Genomic DNA, 16,599 nt, shown 5'->3' with positions numbered 1-16,599 from the left:
CATTGGTATTAACACTGTGTGAGTAACCACTCTACAAGTACACTCGTTATGTATAATCATCATTGGTATCAACACTGTGTGAGTAACCACTCTACAAGTTTACTTGTTATGTAGAATCATAATTGGTATTAACACTGTGTGAGTAACCACTCTACAAGTTTACTTGTTATGTACAATCATAATTGGTATTAACACTGTGTGAGTAACTACTTTACGAGCACACTCGTTATGTAGAATCATCATTGGTATTGACACTGTGTGAGTAACCACTCTACAAGTTTACTTGTTATGTAGAATCATAATTGGTATTGACACTGTGTGAGTAACCACTCTACAAGTATACTTAATATGTAGAATCATAATTGGTATTGACACTGTGTGAGTAACTACTCTACAAGTTTACTTGTTATGTGGAAGCATCATTGATAATAACACTGTGTGAGTAAACACTCTACAAGGTTACTTGCTATGTAGAATCATCATTGGCATTAACACTGTGTGAGTAACCACTCTACAAGTACACTTGTTACGTAGAATCATCATTGGTATTGACACTGTGTGAGTAACCACTCTACAAGTACACTTGTTACGTAGAATCATCATTGGTATTGACTCTGTGTGAGTAACCACTCTACAAGTACACTCGTTATGTAGAATCATTATTGGTATTAACACTGTGTGAGTAACCACTCTACAAGTTTACTTGTTATGTAGAATCATCATTGGTATTAACACTGTGTGAGTAACCACTCTACAAGTTTACTTGTTATGTAGAATCATCATTGGTAATAACACTGTGTGAGTAACCACTCTACAAGTACACTTGTGATGTAGAATCATCATTGGTATTGACACTGTGTGAGTAACCACTGTACAAGTTTACTTTTTATGTAGAATCATTATTGGTATTGACACTGTGTGAGTAACCACTCTACAAGTTTACTTGTTATGTAGAATCACCATTGGTATTAACACTGTGTGAGTAACCACTCTACAAGTACACTTGTTATGTAGAATCACCATTGATATTAACACTGTGTGAGTAACCAATCTACAAGTACACTCGCTATGTAGAATCATCATTGGTATTAACACAGTGTGAGTAACCACTCTACAAGTACACTCGTTATGTAGAATCATCATTGGTATTAACACTGTGTGAGGAACCACTCTACAAGTACACTCGTTATGTAGAATCATCATTGGTATTAACACTGTGCGAGTAACCACTCTACAAGTACACTCGTTATGTAGAATCATCATTGGTATTAACACTGTGTGAGTAACCACTCTACAAGTTTACTTGTTATGTGGAATCATCATTGATATTAACACTGTGTGAGTAACTACTCTACAAGTACACTCGTTATGTAGAATCATAATTGGAATTGTCACTGTGTGAGTAACCAATCTACAAGTACACTTGCTATGTAGAATCATCATTGGTATTAACACTGTGTGAGTAACCACTCTACAAGTTTACTTGTTATGTAGAATCATAATTGGTATTGACACTGTGTGAGTAACTACTCTATAAGTTTACTTGTTATGTGGAATCATCATTGATATTAACACTGTGTGAGTAACCACTCTACAAGTTTACTTGTTATGTAGAATCATCATTGGTATTAACACTGTGTGAGTAACTACTCTACAAGTACACTCGTTATGTAGAATCATAATTGGAATTGACACTGTGTGAGTAACCAATCTACAAGTACACTTGCTATGTAGAATCATCATTGGTATTAACTCTGTGTGAGTAACCACTCTACAAGTACACTTGCTATGTAGAATCATCATTGGTATTGACACTGTGTGAGTAACCACTCTACAAGTTTACTTGTTATGTAGAATCATAATTGGTATTGACACTGTGTGAGTAACCACTCTACACGTTTACTTGTTAGTTAGAATCATAATTGGTATTGACACTGTGTGAGTAACCACTCTACAAGTTTACTTAATATGTAGAATCATAATTGGTATTGACACTGTGTGAGTAACTACTCTACAAGTTTACTTGTTATGTGGAAGCATCATTGATAATAACACTGTGTGAGTAAACACTCTACAAGGTTACTTGCTATGTAGAATCATCATTGGCATTAACACTGTGTGAGTAACCACTCAACAAGTACACTTGTTACGTTGAATCATCATTGGTATTAACACTGTGTGAGTAACCACTCTACAAGTACACTTGTTACGTAGAATCACCATTGGTATTGACACTGTGTGAGTAACCACTGTACAAGTTTACTTGTTATGTAGAATCATTATTGGTATTGACACTGTGTGAGTAACCACTCTACAAGTTTACTTGTTACGTAGAATCATCATTGATATTAACACTGTGTGAGTAACCACTCTACAAGTACACTCGTTATGTATAATCATCATTGGTATCAACACTGTGTGAGTAACCACTCTACAAGTACACTTGTTACGTAGAATCACCATTGGTATTGACACTGTGTGAGTAACCACTCTACAAGTTTACTTGTTATGTAGAATCATAATTGGTATTGACACTGTGTGAGTAACTACTCTACAAGTTTACTTTTTATGTGGAATCATCATTGATATTAACACTGTGTGAGTAACTACTCTACAAGTACACTCGTTATGTAGAATCATAATTGGAATTGACACTGTGTGAGTAACCAATCTACAAGTACACTTGCTATGTAGAATCATCATTGGTATTAACACTGTGTGAGTAACCACTCTACAAGTTTACTTGTTATGTAGAATCATAATTGGTATTGACACTGTGTGAGTAACTACTCTACAAGTTTACTTGTTATGTGGAATCATCATTGATATTAACACTGTGTGAGTAACCACTCTACAAGTTTACTTGTTATGTAGAATCATCATTGGTATTAACACTGTGTGAGTAACTACTCTACAAGTACACTTGCTATGTAGAATCATCATTGGTATTGACACTGTGTGAGTAACCACTCTACAAGTTTACTTGTTATGTAGAATCATAATTGGTATTGACACTGTGTGAGTAACCACTCTACACGTTTACTTGTTATGTAGAATCATAATTGGTATTGACACTGTGTGAGTAACCACTCTACAAGTTTACTTAATATGTAGAATCATAATTGGTATTGACACTGTGTGAGTAACCACTCTACAAGTTTACTTGTTATGTAGAATCATCATTGATATTAAAACTGTGCGAGTAACCACTCTACAAGTTTACTTGTTATGTAGAATCATTATTGGTATTAACACTGTGTGGGTAACCACTCTACAAGTACACCTGTTATGTATGATCATCATTGGTATTAACACTGTGCGAGTAACCACTCTACAAGTTTACTTGTTATGTAGAATCATCATTGGTATTGACACTGTGTGAGTAACCACTCTACAAGTTTACTTGTTATGTAGAATCATCATTGATATTAAAACTGTGCGAGTAACCACTCTACAAGTTTACTTGTTATGTAGAATCATTATTGGTATTAACACTGTGTGGGTAACCACTCTACAAGTACACCTGTTATGTATGATCATCATTGGTATTAACACTGTGCGAGTAACCACTCTACAAGTTTACTTGTTATGTAGAATCATCATTGGTATCAATACTGTGTGAGTAACCACTCTACAAGTACACTTGTTATGTAGAATTATCATTGGTATTAACACTGTGTGAGTAACCACTCTACAAGTACACTCGTTATGTAGAATCATAATTGGTATTAACACTGTGTGAGTAACCACTCTACAAGTACACTCGTTATGTAGAATCATAATTGGTATTAACACTGTGTGAGTAACCACTCTACAAGTACACTCGTTATGTAGAATCATAATTGGTATTAACACTGTGTGAGTAACCACTCTACAAGTACACTCGTTATGTAGAATCATAATTGGTATTAACACTGTGTGAGTAACCACTCTACAAGTACACTTGTTATGTAGAATTATCATTGGTATTAACACTGTGTGAGTAACCACTCTACAAGTACACTCGTTATGTAGAATCATAATTGGTATTAACACTGTGTGAGTAACCACTCTACAAGTACACTCGTTATGTAGAATCATAATTGGTATTAACACTGTGTGAGTAACCACTCTACAAGTTTACTTGTTATGTAGAATCATCATTGGTATTAACACTGTGCGAGTATCCACTCTACAAGTTTACTTGTTATGTAGAATCATCATTGGTATCAACACTGTGTGAGTAACCACTCTACAAGTTTACTTGTTATGTAGAATCATAATTGGTATTAACACTGTGTGAGTAACCACTCTACAAGTTTACTTGTTATGTATAATCATCATTGGTATTAACACTGTGCGAGTAACCACTCTACAAGTACACTCGTTATGTAGAATCATCATTGGTATCAACACTGTGTGAGTAACCACTCTACAAGTTTACTTGTTATGTATAATCATTGTTGGTATTAACACTGTGTGAGTAACCACTCTACAAGTACACTCGTTATGTAGAATCATCATTGGTATTAACACTGTGCGAGTAACCACTCTACAAGTTTACTTGTTATGTAGAATTATCATTGGTATTAACACTGTGTGAGTAACCACTCTACAAGTTTACTTGTTATGTAGAATGATCATTGGTATTAACACTGTGTGAGTAACCACTCTACAAGTACACATGTTATGTAGAATTATCATTGGTATTAACACTGTGTGAGTAACCACTCTACAAGTACACTCGTTATGTAGAATCATAATTGGTATTAACACTGTGTGAGTAACCACTCTACAAGTACACTTGTTATGTAGAATTATCATTGGTATTAACACTGTGTGAGTAACCACTCTACAAGTACACTCGTTATGTAGAATCATAATTGGTATTAACACTGTGTGAGTAACCACTCTACAAGTACACTTGTGATGTAGAATCATCATTGGTATTAACACTGTGTGAGTAACCACTCTACAAGTTTACTTGTTATGTAGAATCATCATTGGTATTAACACTGTGTGAGTAACCACTCTACAAGTACACTCGTTATGTAGAATCATCATTGGTATTAACACTGTGCGAGTAACCACTCTACAAGTACACTCGTTATGTAGAATCATCATTGGTATTAACACTGTGTGAGTAACCACTCTACAAGTTTACTTGTTATGTAGAATCATCATTGATATTAAAACTGTGCGTGTAACCACTCTACAAGTTTACTTGTTATGTAGAATCATTATTGGTATTAACACTGTGTGGGTAACCACTCTACAAGTACACCTGTTATGTATGATCATCATTGGTATTAACACTGTGCGAGTAACCACTCTACAAGTTTACTTGTTATGTAGAATCATCATTGGTATTAACACAGTGTGAGTAACCACTCTACTAGTACACTCGTTATGTAGAATCATCATTGGTATTAACACTGTGTGAGTAACCACTCTACAAGTACACTCGTTATGTATAATCATCATTGGTATCAACACTGTGTGAGTAACCACTCTACAAGTTTACTTGTTATGTAGAATCATAATTGGTATTAACACTGTGTGAGTAACCACTCTACAAGTTTACTTGTTATGTACAATCATAATTGGTATTAACACTGTGTGAGTAACTACTTTACGAGCACACTCGTTATGTAGAATCATCATTGGTATTGACACTGTGTGAGTAACCACTCTACAAGTTTACTTGTTATGTAGAATCATAATTGGTATTGACACTGTGTGAGTAACCACTCTACAAGTTTACTTAATATGTAGAATCATAATTGGTATTGACACTGTGTGAGTAACTACTCTACAAGTTTACTTGTTATGTGGAAGCATCATTGATAATAACACTGTGTGAGTAAACACTCTACAATGTTACTTGCTATGTAGAATCATCATTGGCATTAACACTGTGTGAGTAACCACTCTACAAGGTTACTTGTTATGTAGAATCATAATTGGTATTAACACCGTGTGAGTAACCACTCTACAAGTTTACTTGTTATGTAGAATCATAATTGGTATTAACACTGTGTGAGTAACTACTTTACAAGCACACTCGTTATGTAGAATCATCATTGGTATCAACACTGTGTGAATAACCACTCTACAAGTTTACTTGTTATGTAGAATCATAATTGGTATTGACACTGTGTGAGTAACCACTCTACAAGTACACTCGTTATGTAGAATCATCATTGGTATTAACACTGTGTGAGTAACCACTCTACAAGTACACTCGTTATGTAGAATCATCATTGGTATTAACACTGTGCGAGTAACCGCTCTACAAGTACACTCGTTATGTAGAATCATCATTGGTATTCACACTGTGTGAGTAACCACTCTACAAGTACACTCATTATGTAGAATCATTATTGGTATTGACACTGTGTGAGTAACCACTCTACAAGTTTACTTGTTATGTAGAATGATCATTGCTATTGACACTGTGTGTGTAACCATTCAATTAATTAATTATTGTCATTGCAATGTGCGAATATTAACTCAACTAATGCACTCATTGCTTCACATCATTATTTATTTTTTATTTTTCCACACTATTACGACACTCGACAAAACAAATGTGTAGAAGATGAAAAAATTAAAATACAAAATGAATACAATATAATAATCTTCATAAATTGTCTGACCTTTAACGCTAAGAGATTAAAACACACCTCTTATTGAATTGCAAACTACTAAAAATATCTACACTATCAGAGTTGTAAATGTTGTTCAAAAATTCAAGACACAGGGGGATAGCGAGGTAGTTTTAAAAGGCTGAAAGGGAGAAACGTACGTGGTGCCGCATGAAGTATTGTACGAGGAATACAGATTGTTATTAAGATACAATGGCTAAAAACGGCATCAAGAAGCTTTCTACGAGACTCAAGTGTTGCTAGATTAAAATGATTGCATAAGGCAGCGTAACCAGCTGATGCATACGACATATTGCCATCCATACTGTATGTATAATTGTCCAACCGTTACTGTCAGTTACATTGTTTGAGTATTCATTTCATAGTGTATTTATTAAATTGATTGTCATTGCCATTACAAATGTGCGAATATTAAATTTACTAATGCACTCATTGGTTTACATCATCGGCTTTACCTCAGTCGACAATGTGGTCTCCGGGTCCCTAAAACTGTCCTAATTCGCGTTAGAACCCCGGGACTGCACACTGGTTGAGTACAGGATTATGTCAACACCAAATGCACTATTTACAATATGTAGATATACTGTCAAAACACACAAAATACATAACAAAATCCATCACAGCAGTGCCAACTTACAGCAATTTCCACGACTCTTTCGAGAGACGAATTGCGCAACGTTTACCGCTGATCGAATGTTCCAAAGTCCCGGCATGTACGACTAATCAAGCGAAAGCGTTACACAATCCCAGCTACTTATTCCATGAATATTCTGCAACGCGACGCGTGAATCTGCTTGGCTGTCATGGTCACGATGTACAATAATACTTGATATGTTCGACGTTACCTAATGCATCAGTGAATATTTAATGATGTGCGACATTACCTGATATATATAGTGAATATTTAATGAATTTCGACATTACCTAATATATCAGTGAATATTTAACGATGTTTGAGATTTCCTAATGTGTCAGTGAAAATTGAATGCTGTTCGACATTACTCAATGTATAAGTAAATATTTTATGATGTTCGACATTAACTAATATATCAGTAAACATTGAATGATTTTCGACATTTCCTAATATATCAGAGAACATTTAATGATGTTCGACATTACCCAATATATAAGTCAATATTTTATGATGTTCGAAATTACCTAATATATCAGTAAACATTTAATGATGTTCGACATTACCTAATATATCAGAGAACATTGAATGATGTTCGACGCTACCCAATGTATAAGTCAATATTTTATGATGTTCGACATTACCTTATATATCAGTGAACTTTGAGTGATGTTCGAAAATACCAAATATATTAGTCAACATTGAATGATGTTCGACATTACCTAATATATCAGAGAACATTTAATGATGTTCAAAATTATCTAATGTATAAGTCAATATTTAATAACGTGCGACATTACCTGATTTATGAGTGAATATTTAATGTTAAACATTACCTAGTATACCAGTGACTATTTAATGAACTTCGACAATACGTAATATATCAGAGAACATTTAATGATGTTCAAAATTACCCAATGTATAAGCCAATATTTAACGATGTTCAAAATTACCTGATATAGCAATAAACATTTAATGATGTTCGAAGAATTTAATTGTGTTCGATGTTAAATGATTTTTCAGTGAATATTTAATGATGTTTGAGATTACTTGATATATCAGTGAACTTACAAAGATTGCTTGGTATGAAAGTGAACTTTTAAAGATGTTCAAGATTACCAGGTATATTAGTGAATATGGAAAGATTTTTGAGAACACCTGATATATCAGTGAATATTTAATGATGCCTTAGATTATCTGATATATCAATGAATCTTTAATATTGTTCGGGATTACCTTATATTGATATGTCAGTGAACGTTTTAATCTTGTTCGAGGTTCGTGAATCTTTTATAATATTCGACATTGCCTGATATAATTAGTAAGTATTTAATTGTGTTCCTGATAACCTGGTATACCCGTGAAGATGTAATGATTTTGAACATTACCTAGTATATCAGTAAATATTCATAATGATGTTCGATATTACCTCATATATCAGTCAATATTTAATGATGTTTGAGATATTACCTGATCTATTAGTGAACTTTTAATGATTTTCGAAATTAACTGCTATATCAGTAAACATTTAATGATGTTGGTGGTTACTTGATATATCAGTGAACATTCAATGATGTTCGACATTAACATATATATATATATCAGTGAATATTTATTTATTTATTTATTTATTTATTTTTTTATTTATCTATTTATTTATTTATTTATTTATTTATTTATTTATTTATTTATTTATTTATTTATTTATTTATTTATTTATTTATTTATTTATTTATTTATTTATTTATTTAAATATGGTGACCTGGAAAAGTGCTAATGTATTTAACCAATTAAAATTCTACACTTTGAACTTTCATTGTGACGAAGTGAACATCTGCTCGGAGAAATCCCAGGCACATTTAAAACAGATGTTCACACTAATAGAAATGAGCTCATCAATAGGTAGCTTTTTCTTTTGTGAATTTCAATCCAAATCATTCTCTAGAAAAGGAATCTGCTTGCATTAACAAATCTAATTGTATGTATGTATGTATGTATGTATGCAGTATATACATTAGGTTTAGCTGGTGCCCCCCCCCCGTTGTCTGTGTGTTTAGTAAATGATCGACTTATTGAAAATAGCGCCAAAACGTTGCAAAATGTTGGCGTGTCACAATTTATGATTTACAAAGAGTAAACGACCTTACCTAGGGTCGCAATTACATGTCAGTATTACACAACAATGTAGACTACTAACATACAAACAGTCAAGGATATTCTATAATTGTGTCAAAATGGTTAAATTCAATAGTTGAATCAAAATGAAATAATCAATTTCCTGTCAAAAGCTTTTATGTAATGCACGAGACCTCTACCAAATGAACGTGCACATATTGACAGGCGTCATTAATTATGCAAAACGTATTCATTTAAATGTGTGCATGACGCCACCATCTATCAATTGCACTTGTGACAGAGTTCCAAATGTCTAAAGCATAAACTTATCAGAGGAATATTGAAATGAGACAATTCTTACTTCCCCATTGTGTAGTTTATTTTAATACTCGTGTCCTAGCTCTAATGCCAGATATATATAATGATCTCAGATTTGGATTTCAGTAACAGTACCGATGTACGATCACCCATACCACATAGTCCGCCCCTCTACAATAGTGACTGAATGCCTAACATTTTGACAACATTCATCCGTGTATGCAATGGCAATATGCATAGATCTTTGACGTGCATACAGTCCCGTTCTTAACACATGAAATACACACATGACGCTATATCGGCACAATATTGCATTGTGGATTGACATTTAACTGAGTAAATACCTATGAATACCTCTGAACATATCCATTGTCACATCAACGCATGTGTTACCCATAACCTACAACATAGGTTAGTAAACAATAGTCGCGTCATTGCCAAGCATGGAGGGGATTAAGTAGCTCTGGATTATTCAGTGTCCCTATCGCCTCGCACATGCGTGCGTGCAAACAAAACTGGTGGGCCCATTACAATATATTTTTGTTATAGTCAATTAGAAACTTCGATACTTCAGATCGATTAATGGAATGGTGTTATATTTGGATACATGGCAGTAATGATGAACCGGTGGCAGAGGAAAATAATATATTCTGTTGCCCCGACAACCAAACATATTCGGTTCAGTATTTAATTCGTTGGCAAAACCCGAGGCATATTTAATTAAGTCATTGTGTTTGCGGGTCTAAGTACGTTGCTAAGATAACTAAACATATGTTGCTATGACTATGCTCATTCAATTATCTCACGTGATCTATAATACGTATAATGGCTAGGATTGTTGAAATCAAGTGAACATTTTAAATATATACTGAATACATCTTGCTAGGCAGGTCTATCCGTGTATCGAAATAAGTTGAATGTTACATTGTTGGTGGGCCTTCCCGTGTACAATAGGCATTGACATTAGATTGGTTATCATGTATTTATCAGTGCTTAGTATCAACATACGTATTTGTGTGAATGTTTTTCAAATCAAAGTCATGCGTCGAGTAAATTCTCATTCAGTGACAGTAAGATGGGATTATAGCAATAATACCTATGTTTAATATCATCGCCGAACAAAATGTATACCAAACAATGCAGTCTGTAACGGGTAAGCTTTTATATACGCATGAGCTAACCTCTAATAACTATATGACGGGGCAATCTGTAAACCATGCTATGCATTGATAGCCGATGCAGTGACTTCATATATTGAATACGTTTCCAATATTAAGTTCGGACGTTCGTTGTGTAAAGCACAGCGCGAAAGAATATCCGTTATATTATTTGAAGGTGCGACTCGCAACAAATAAACAAACGATACATATGTCTTCTCTGGTATAAATGAGGGATACGTTTTCCAAAAATATAACAATTTCGCTAACAATTTCGAAAACTGTACAACAATGTCTCCCATATTAAATAGCCCGCTAAGCGACGCTGTGGGGTGTTGTCAATGGTACTCGTCAAAGACTCGTTCACGTTGAAAATATGCATTGCGTTTTCCTTCTGTGTGTGTACTTAAATCCTTCAGGCTTGATTTGTGTCGTGTGGGATACCATTAGAAGGTAATCCTGAGGTATTTAACTTCTTGGCTGACTGTATACAAATAATGCAAGTCGACCTGTCGTGGAATATATCAATTCCTAATTTTCATGTGCCATATCAGTATGGCAATATACATATGGACAGGCCCATGGGAATGTTTACGTCTGTATCTCGTGAGAAAACCAATGGGATTAGATAAATCTCAAATGGAATGTGTATTAGGGTTCTTTGAAAAAAAAAGCAAAAGAAAAAAACAGGAAAGCGACAATTCTGAGTTCATTGTTGTCAAATTCATTAGTAGTTACTTTATGTTGAGAGTAATTAGCGTTATACAAATATTTGTCATTCATTAAATAATAAGACATAAATTGGGTAAGTGTTTCCGGTTTGAAATTGCTGTTGTATTGTATTAACCCACGATTATTCAATCGAACACAGGTCTTAACTTACAATGAAATACACTTGACTACATGAACAACGACACGGTATGGCTAATTATCGTCATATTTCATCATTTAGACAATCTATCATGGCCGCCGATGACTCAAGTGTCAATGGAATGCTAACCGGAAACAATTATCTCTTTTAAGCGATGCAAAGCACACTTGAGTTCTTCCGATGTGTGTTATCATGTACCTCAATGATTGGCATCACGGTGCGTTCGTACAAGCAGTTGCTTGGAACCGTTTGTCAGTCTAATTGTCTATGAGAGCTTTACAAACTAGCGTCTATTATTTCACTGTAGCAACGCATGCATGGCTGGTCTGTGCAATGTACCGCTTGTAATTCGCCAAACTGAGTCAACTGACTGGAACCTCGCGGGTGCTTAAAATGCCTCTAATTCCCAAGTTTTGCATAGTAAAGATAATATCGCAGTCATAATCCTCAAGGTGGTATTACATGTCCAAGAAGACAAACCCACAGAAAACAAAACACGAAACGACTGACGAATACAATTGAATGTCCCTCGCTATACTAATATCGAGAGTACCTACAGACAAAGAGCTGCAAAAACACTTATTCGTAGTCAAAATGATTAAATGTAATATATTTGATACCGGCATTCAAATAATAAAATAAAGCAGTCACGCATTATTTGTGAATAACCGGCAATCCATAAAACCGTCAATGCTTTTTAATTTCATATATATATTTTCAAATTCGTGAGTCGAATAGTTCCCCATAACTAATGGACTTTATGAAAGAAAAACAAACAAACTCGACTCCGGAGTGAATGAAACAACATATATTTTCAGACTATAATGAGTGAAAAAAAAAGCAATAGCTATTGGTTTACAGATTTAATGAAATTAAAATACAGCTTCTAGTTTTATGTGACTATATAGCATATGTCAATGTGGACAGTATCCATTTATCTAATCAAAAAATAAGTCGAGTATACAGCCTGCATAGAAATCGAAATATTACTTGAGAGGGAGATCCAAATAGCGCTCAGTCAGTAATTACGTGAACGGCGAATCCTATTAAATACATTGCTGATTACATATCGGTTGTTCTTACCCTTCTCTGTCTTATCACTCTTGTCAGTGGTATACAGTCACGTTTGCTGGTGTGATATATGACCAAGTAGTGCCCAGCAACGCGTAATGAATTATATCGGCTCAAAACATTTGATGAAAACATTTGTTGTTTTATTACGTATCAAGTTACAGACCGCCGTAGTGTTAGCAGCTTGTCTCGTGAGAACATGATTAATCTGGATAACGTGTTTACCAGAAATATTATATTATATTATATTATATTATATTATATTATATTATATTATATTATATTATATTATATTATATTATATTATATTATATTATATTATATTATATTATATTATATTATATTATATTAATTTTTAATCAGAATATTATGCTTTTGACTGATTACACATAACGATAACTAGTTGCACAAGACATATGAGGCTTATAGCTGCAATATCGAAAAAGACTTTCAAATGATTTTCGTTTGTAGGATAATATTTCGACCTGGCTTACTCTGCGTAAATGTAAATTGGCATTACCTGTCTTTAAACATTGATAATTGAAGATCGAAACCTTAGCAATAACAATGAACTGATGCGACGAACTGCAGTATAGATAAGTGACAGGAAGTTGACTTTACCGTCTCTTGTCTCAAATTATACAAACTATATTTTATTCAGTTAAACAAATGTTACCGTACTCTATTAGGAGCGCGTGTTTGTATTACACGTGGGCGCGTGTCGTGTCATTTGCGTTCACCCCGGCGCTGTATGTGGCAGTACAAATGATGTACCAGCATTTTAAACACAAAACATCGTCATTCACAAAAAGAATTTACTATGAATAATTCAATTTTATTCTATTTTAGATAATCGAAAACAATTGAAAAACAAAACAATCACTATTCAGACATGTATTATGCGCATATAATATCCTTGACACGGTTCAATATTATATACGCAAATCGACCGCCGTCTACAACAACACTGATTAAAGTTTAAAACGATATCATGCCGATGGTTACCGGGGCAACGACATACATGAGAGGTATTTCACTTTTCAAACGTACAGGTGTTTCCAATGCATTTCATCAAGGGTAAATAAGTATGGCAATGAGTTTAAGTCCTTTTGTGAAAACATCGTCCGACAATGCACGTCAAAACCACTCTCAAGAGAGTCTTTGTTTGTTCAGTTACGCACCACGCATTCAAATCCTAAGACGGCATTAGCCTTGTAGCATCATAAGGTTTCAATCACGTGTTCCACAAAGAACAAGACAGTTGCCGCTAAAGCTGCTTAACTACTTTTCTTTAAAATACCACTACTCGGCAGTCGTACCAAGTGTGTTAGGATTCTGGGAGAGTATATGCGATAAAATTAGTTGAGTAATTCATGTAATCAAGCATTAAATTGAATAGTATCTTATTCAACGTGTATCGTGCCGGAATTATAAAAAACAAATACCCACACCGGAATAGATAATTGTCACAGTTGACACATGAAGCTCTTTGTCACACAGTGGAAATATGAGACACGCGAATCAAGCCATTGCTAAAAGGAATGGATCGATGGGCATACAATAAAACAACCAATTCATGTCCAAACACATGGCTGTGGACTCAGAAAGTAAGCTCTCCATCTTATAAAGTAAACTCCGGAACAGCGGTCATGAACTTGCCATATAGCCCGTTGAGTACGCCAAGTTAATTAGTATCTGATATCATATCGATGTAGTTCTAGGGAGTGTGTCCGATAGACTGTCTTTCTTGTTGTAAATCACGTTCCTTTGATTGACTCTCGGAGAAGCGCGAGTATTGCAACTTGACCGTTCCGTGGCGTAGTTGTTCGTTCGCGAATAGAATGTCTTGTCCCCCCTTAACTTGGTTTTGTCCTTGCATGACAACAAGGCGATTCTGAACGCACGCCTATACTTGGTGCTCATCACATTGTATATAATAGGATTTGCAGCCGAGTGTACCATCAGTGGTAGTATAGAGATGTTATGAAGACACACACTCCACGGTGGCGGCTCAATCTCACCGAATTGGAGAATAAGCTGCAGAATGAAAACTAACTCCTTCGGGAAAAGGCAGATAAAGTACAAAACAGTGGTGGAAACGCAAATGCGCACCACTTGCTTATCGTGGCTTGGAGCCTGTCTCGACGAATTGGCAACAACATCACGCATTGCTTTCGAGGCTTTCTTAAAGTGGTATGCTGTTAAGCTGTAAAGAATCGCCACGGTACATATACTGATCAAGCATACAACTATGAAGATGATGTAAATGGCAACGTACACTGACGCTGGTGCCTCCACGTAACATACTAATGCGGAAGGTATCTTAATAACAGCAGACATTATCCACATCAAAATGTTAAAGAAAAGGGTTTTGCCCTTGGTGCAGATCTGACGTGCCCGGAACGGGTGCGTTATCGCTACGTACCTTTCGATGCTGATGAAGCCAACACAGAACGTAGACGTTAATACGGCAATATCAGCCAGAGTTCCAACCATGCATCGTACGTTCGGGTTAACCATCAGTACGCAACTGTTGTCGGTGACCAGTAGGCATACGTAGAGTATCCACAAGACCAGTAGGTAAACCAAGTCGGCCGCTGCCAAATTTATCAGGTAATGGTTGGTCACAGTTTGCATAAACTTCACGCGTATAACCACAAACATGAAGGACAAATTGCCAATCAAACCGACTGTTCCGAGAAAGATTCCCAGCGCGAAAAATACAACCGGATCAGCTCCACAAGCACTGTTTCTCCCCGTATCCTCTTCATTCGGTGTAAAAGTGGAGTTAAGCAGACTCATGTTACTAGCGACATCTGCCATGTCTAACGCGGTTCGCCGACTCCTGTAACATAAATAAAAGATATACAATGGTATACATGGTATATTCTGGATAGAATATGCATGGCACACTCCACGCATGCGCGTGATAAGTAATTGTTCGTCGACATCATTGCGGCTTACTATTCGTACAAAAATGAAATATTTCATAACATGAATAATAATGAATTTGTGTTCATAATTGTTAATACGTTTACACGTTTACTTGGCTTCTATACGTTAGGTGTCAAACAACTAACAAGTTTTAACATTGATCCGAAAATAACTAAGTGGTGGAAACAAGACGTAACAAGTCTTTGGTGGTGATTCAAATTTACAAAGTAGCCTATGTGTCAGATGAACGAGAGAGAGGCATCGTAGCTTGTAGAGGTGTAGGAGTGGGTGAACTGTAACCTGTGGAACAACTCTATTAAAATGAAGTTAAATGGAATAATTGGCCAATCCCTTCGAATAGCAAGTATAGTACCCACATACCATAGGGAATAGTAATGAGTGTCCAGCTGTCGCGAATAAATTAATACTCTCAAATACCCACAGATTTGTCACTTTATTAAAAAAATATAAAAAAAAACCGACGTGTTGAAATTAACTCTTTGTTTTCAACTTGCGATCATGGCAATTAATTTTAGCACTCGCGCGTGTTCTGTAAGGTGAACGATAGCTAGTCCGAGTGAATGCATAGCTTTATAGGAATTCAGAGAATGGAAAGTGGGGCATCGTTGATATGCAGAGCCGTGCACTTGTAAAAAGGGTATCTGATATATCTAATGCATGTCAAATGCATATTCAATTACAGCGTTACCTGTTTACCGACAAGGCGGCATATTCAACGTCAATGGCATGTTTTAACCATTTAAATGGAGGCCAAAGTTCACCTTTGATTGATCCGCCGAGTATATTACACGCGGCATGTAATGATTGTCGTTGCTACATTGGTTTGTATTTGTA

The 16,599-nt window shown here is 35.2% G+C and overlaps 1 protein-coding gene across 1 annotated transcript; it reads right to left on the bottom strand.

Moving 5' to 3' along the window:
• Window positions 1-14,458: 14,458 nt before the first annotated feature.
• Window positions 14,459-15,650, bottom strand: LOC102802187 (somatostatin receptor type 4-like). The gene has a single exon (XM_006815793.2). It carries the CDS (start codon window positions 15,631-15,633, stop codon window positions 14,512-14,514), a length of 1,122 nt encoding a protein of 373 aa, XP_006815856.1. The 5' UTR covers window positions 15,634-15,650; the 3' UTR covers window positions 14,459-14,511.
• Window positions 15,651-16,599: the final 949 nt, after the last annotated feature.

This window comes from Saccoglossus kowalevskii, chromosome 3 (genome assembly GCF_978046115.1).
Source record: "Saccoglossus kowalevskii chromosome 3, keSacKowa6.1, whole genome shotgun sequence".
NCBI lineage: Eukaryota > Metazoa > Hemichordata > Enteropneusta > Harrimaniidae > Saccoglossus > Saccoglossus kowalevskii.
Note: the sequence above shows the minus strand (reverse complement) of the source record. Positions and strands in the feature narration are given on the sequence as shown.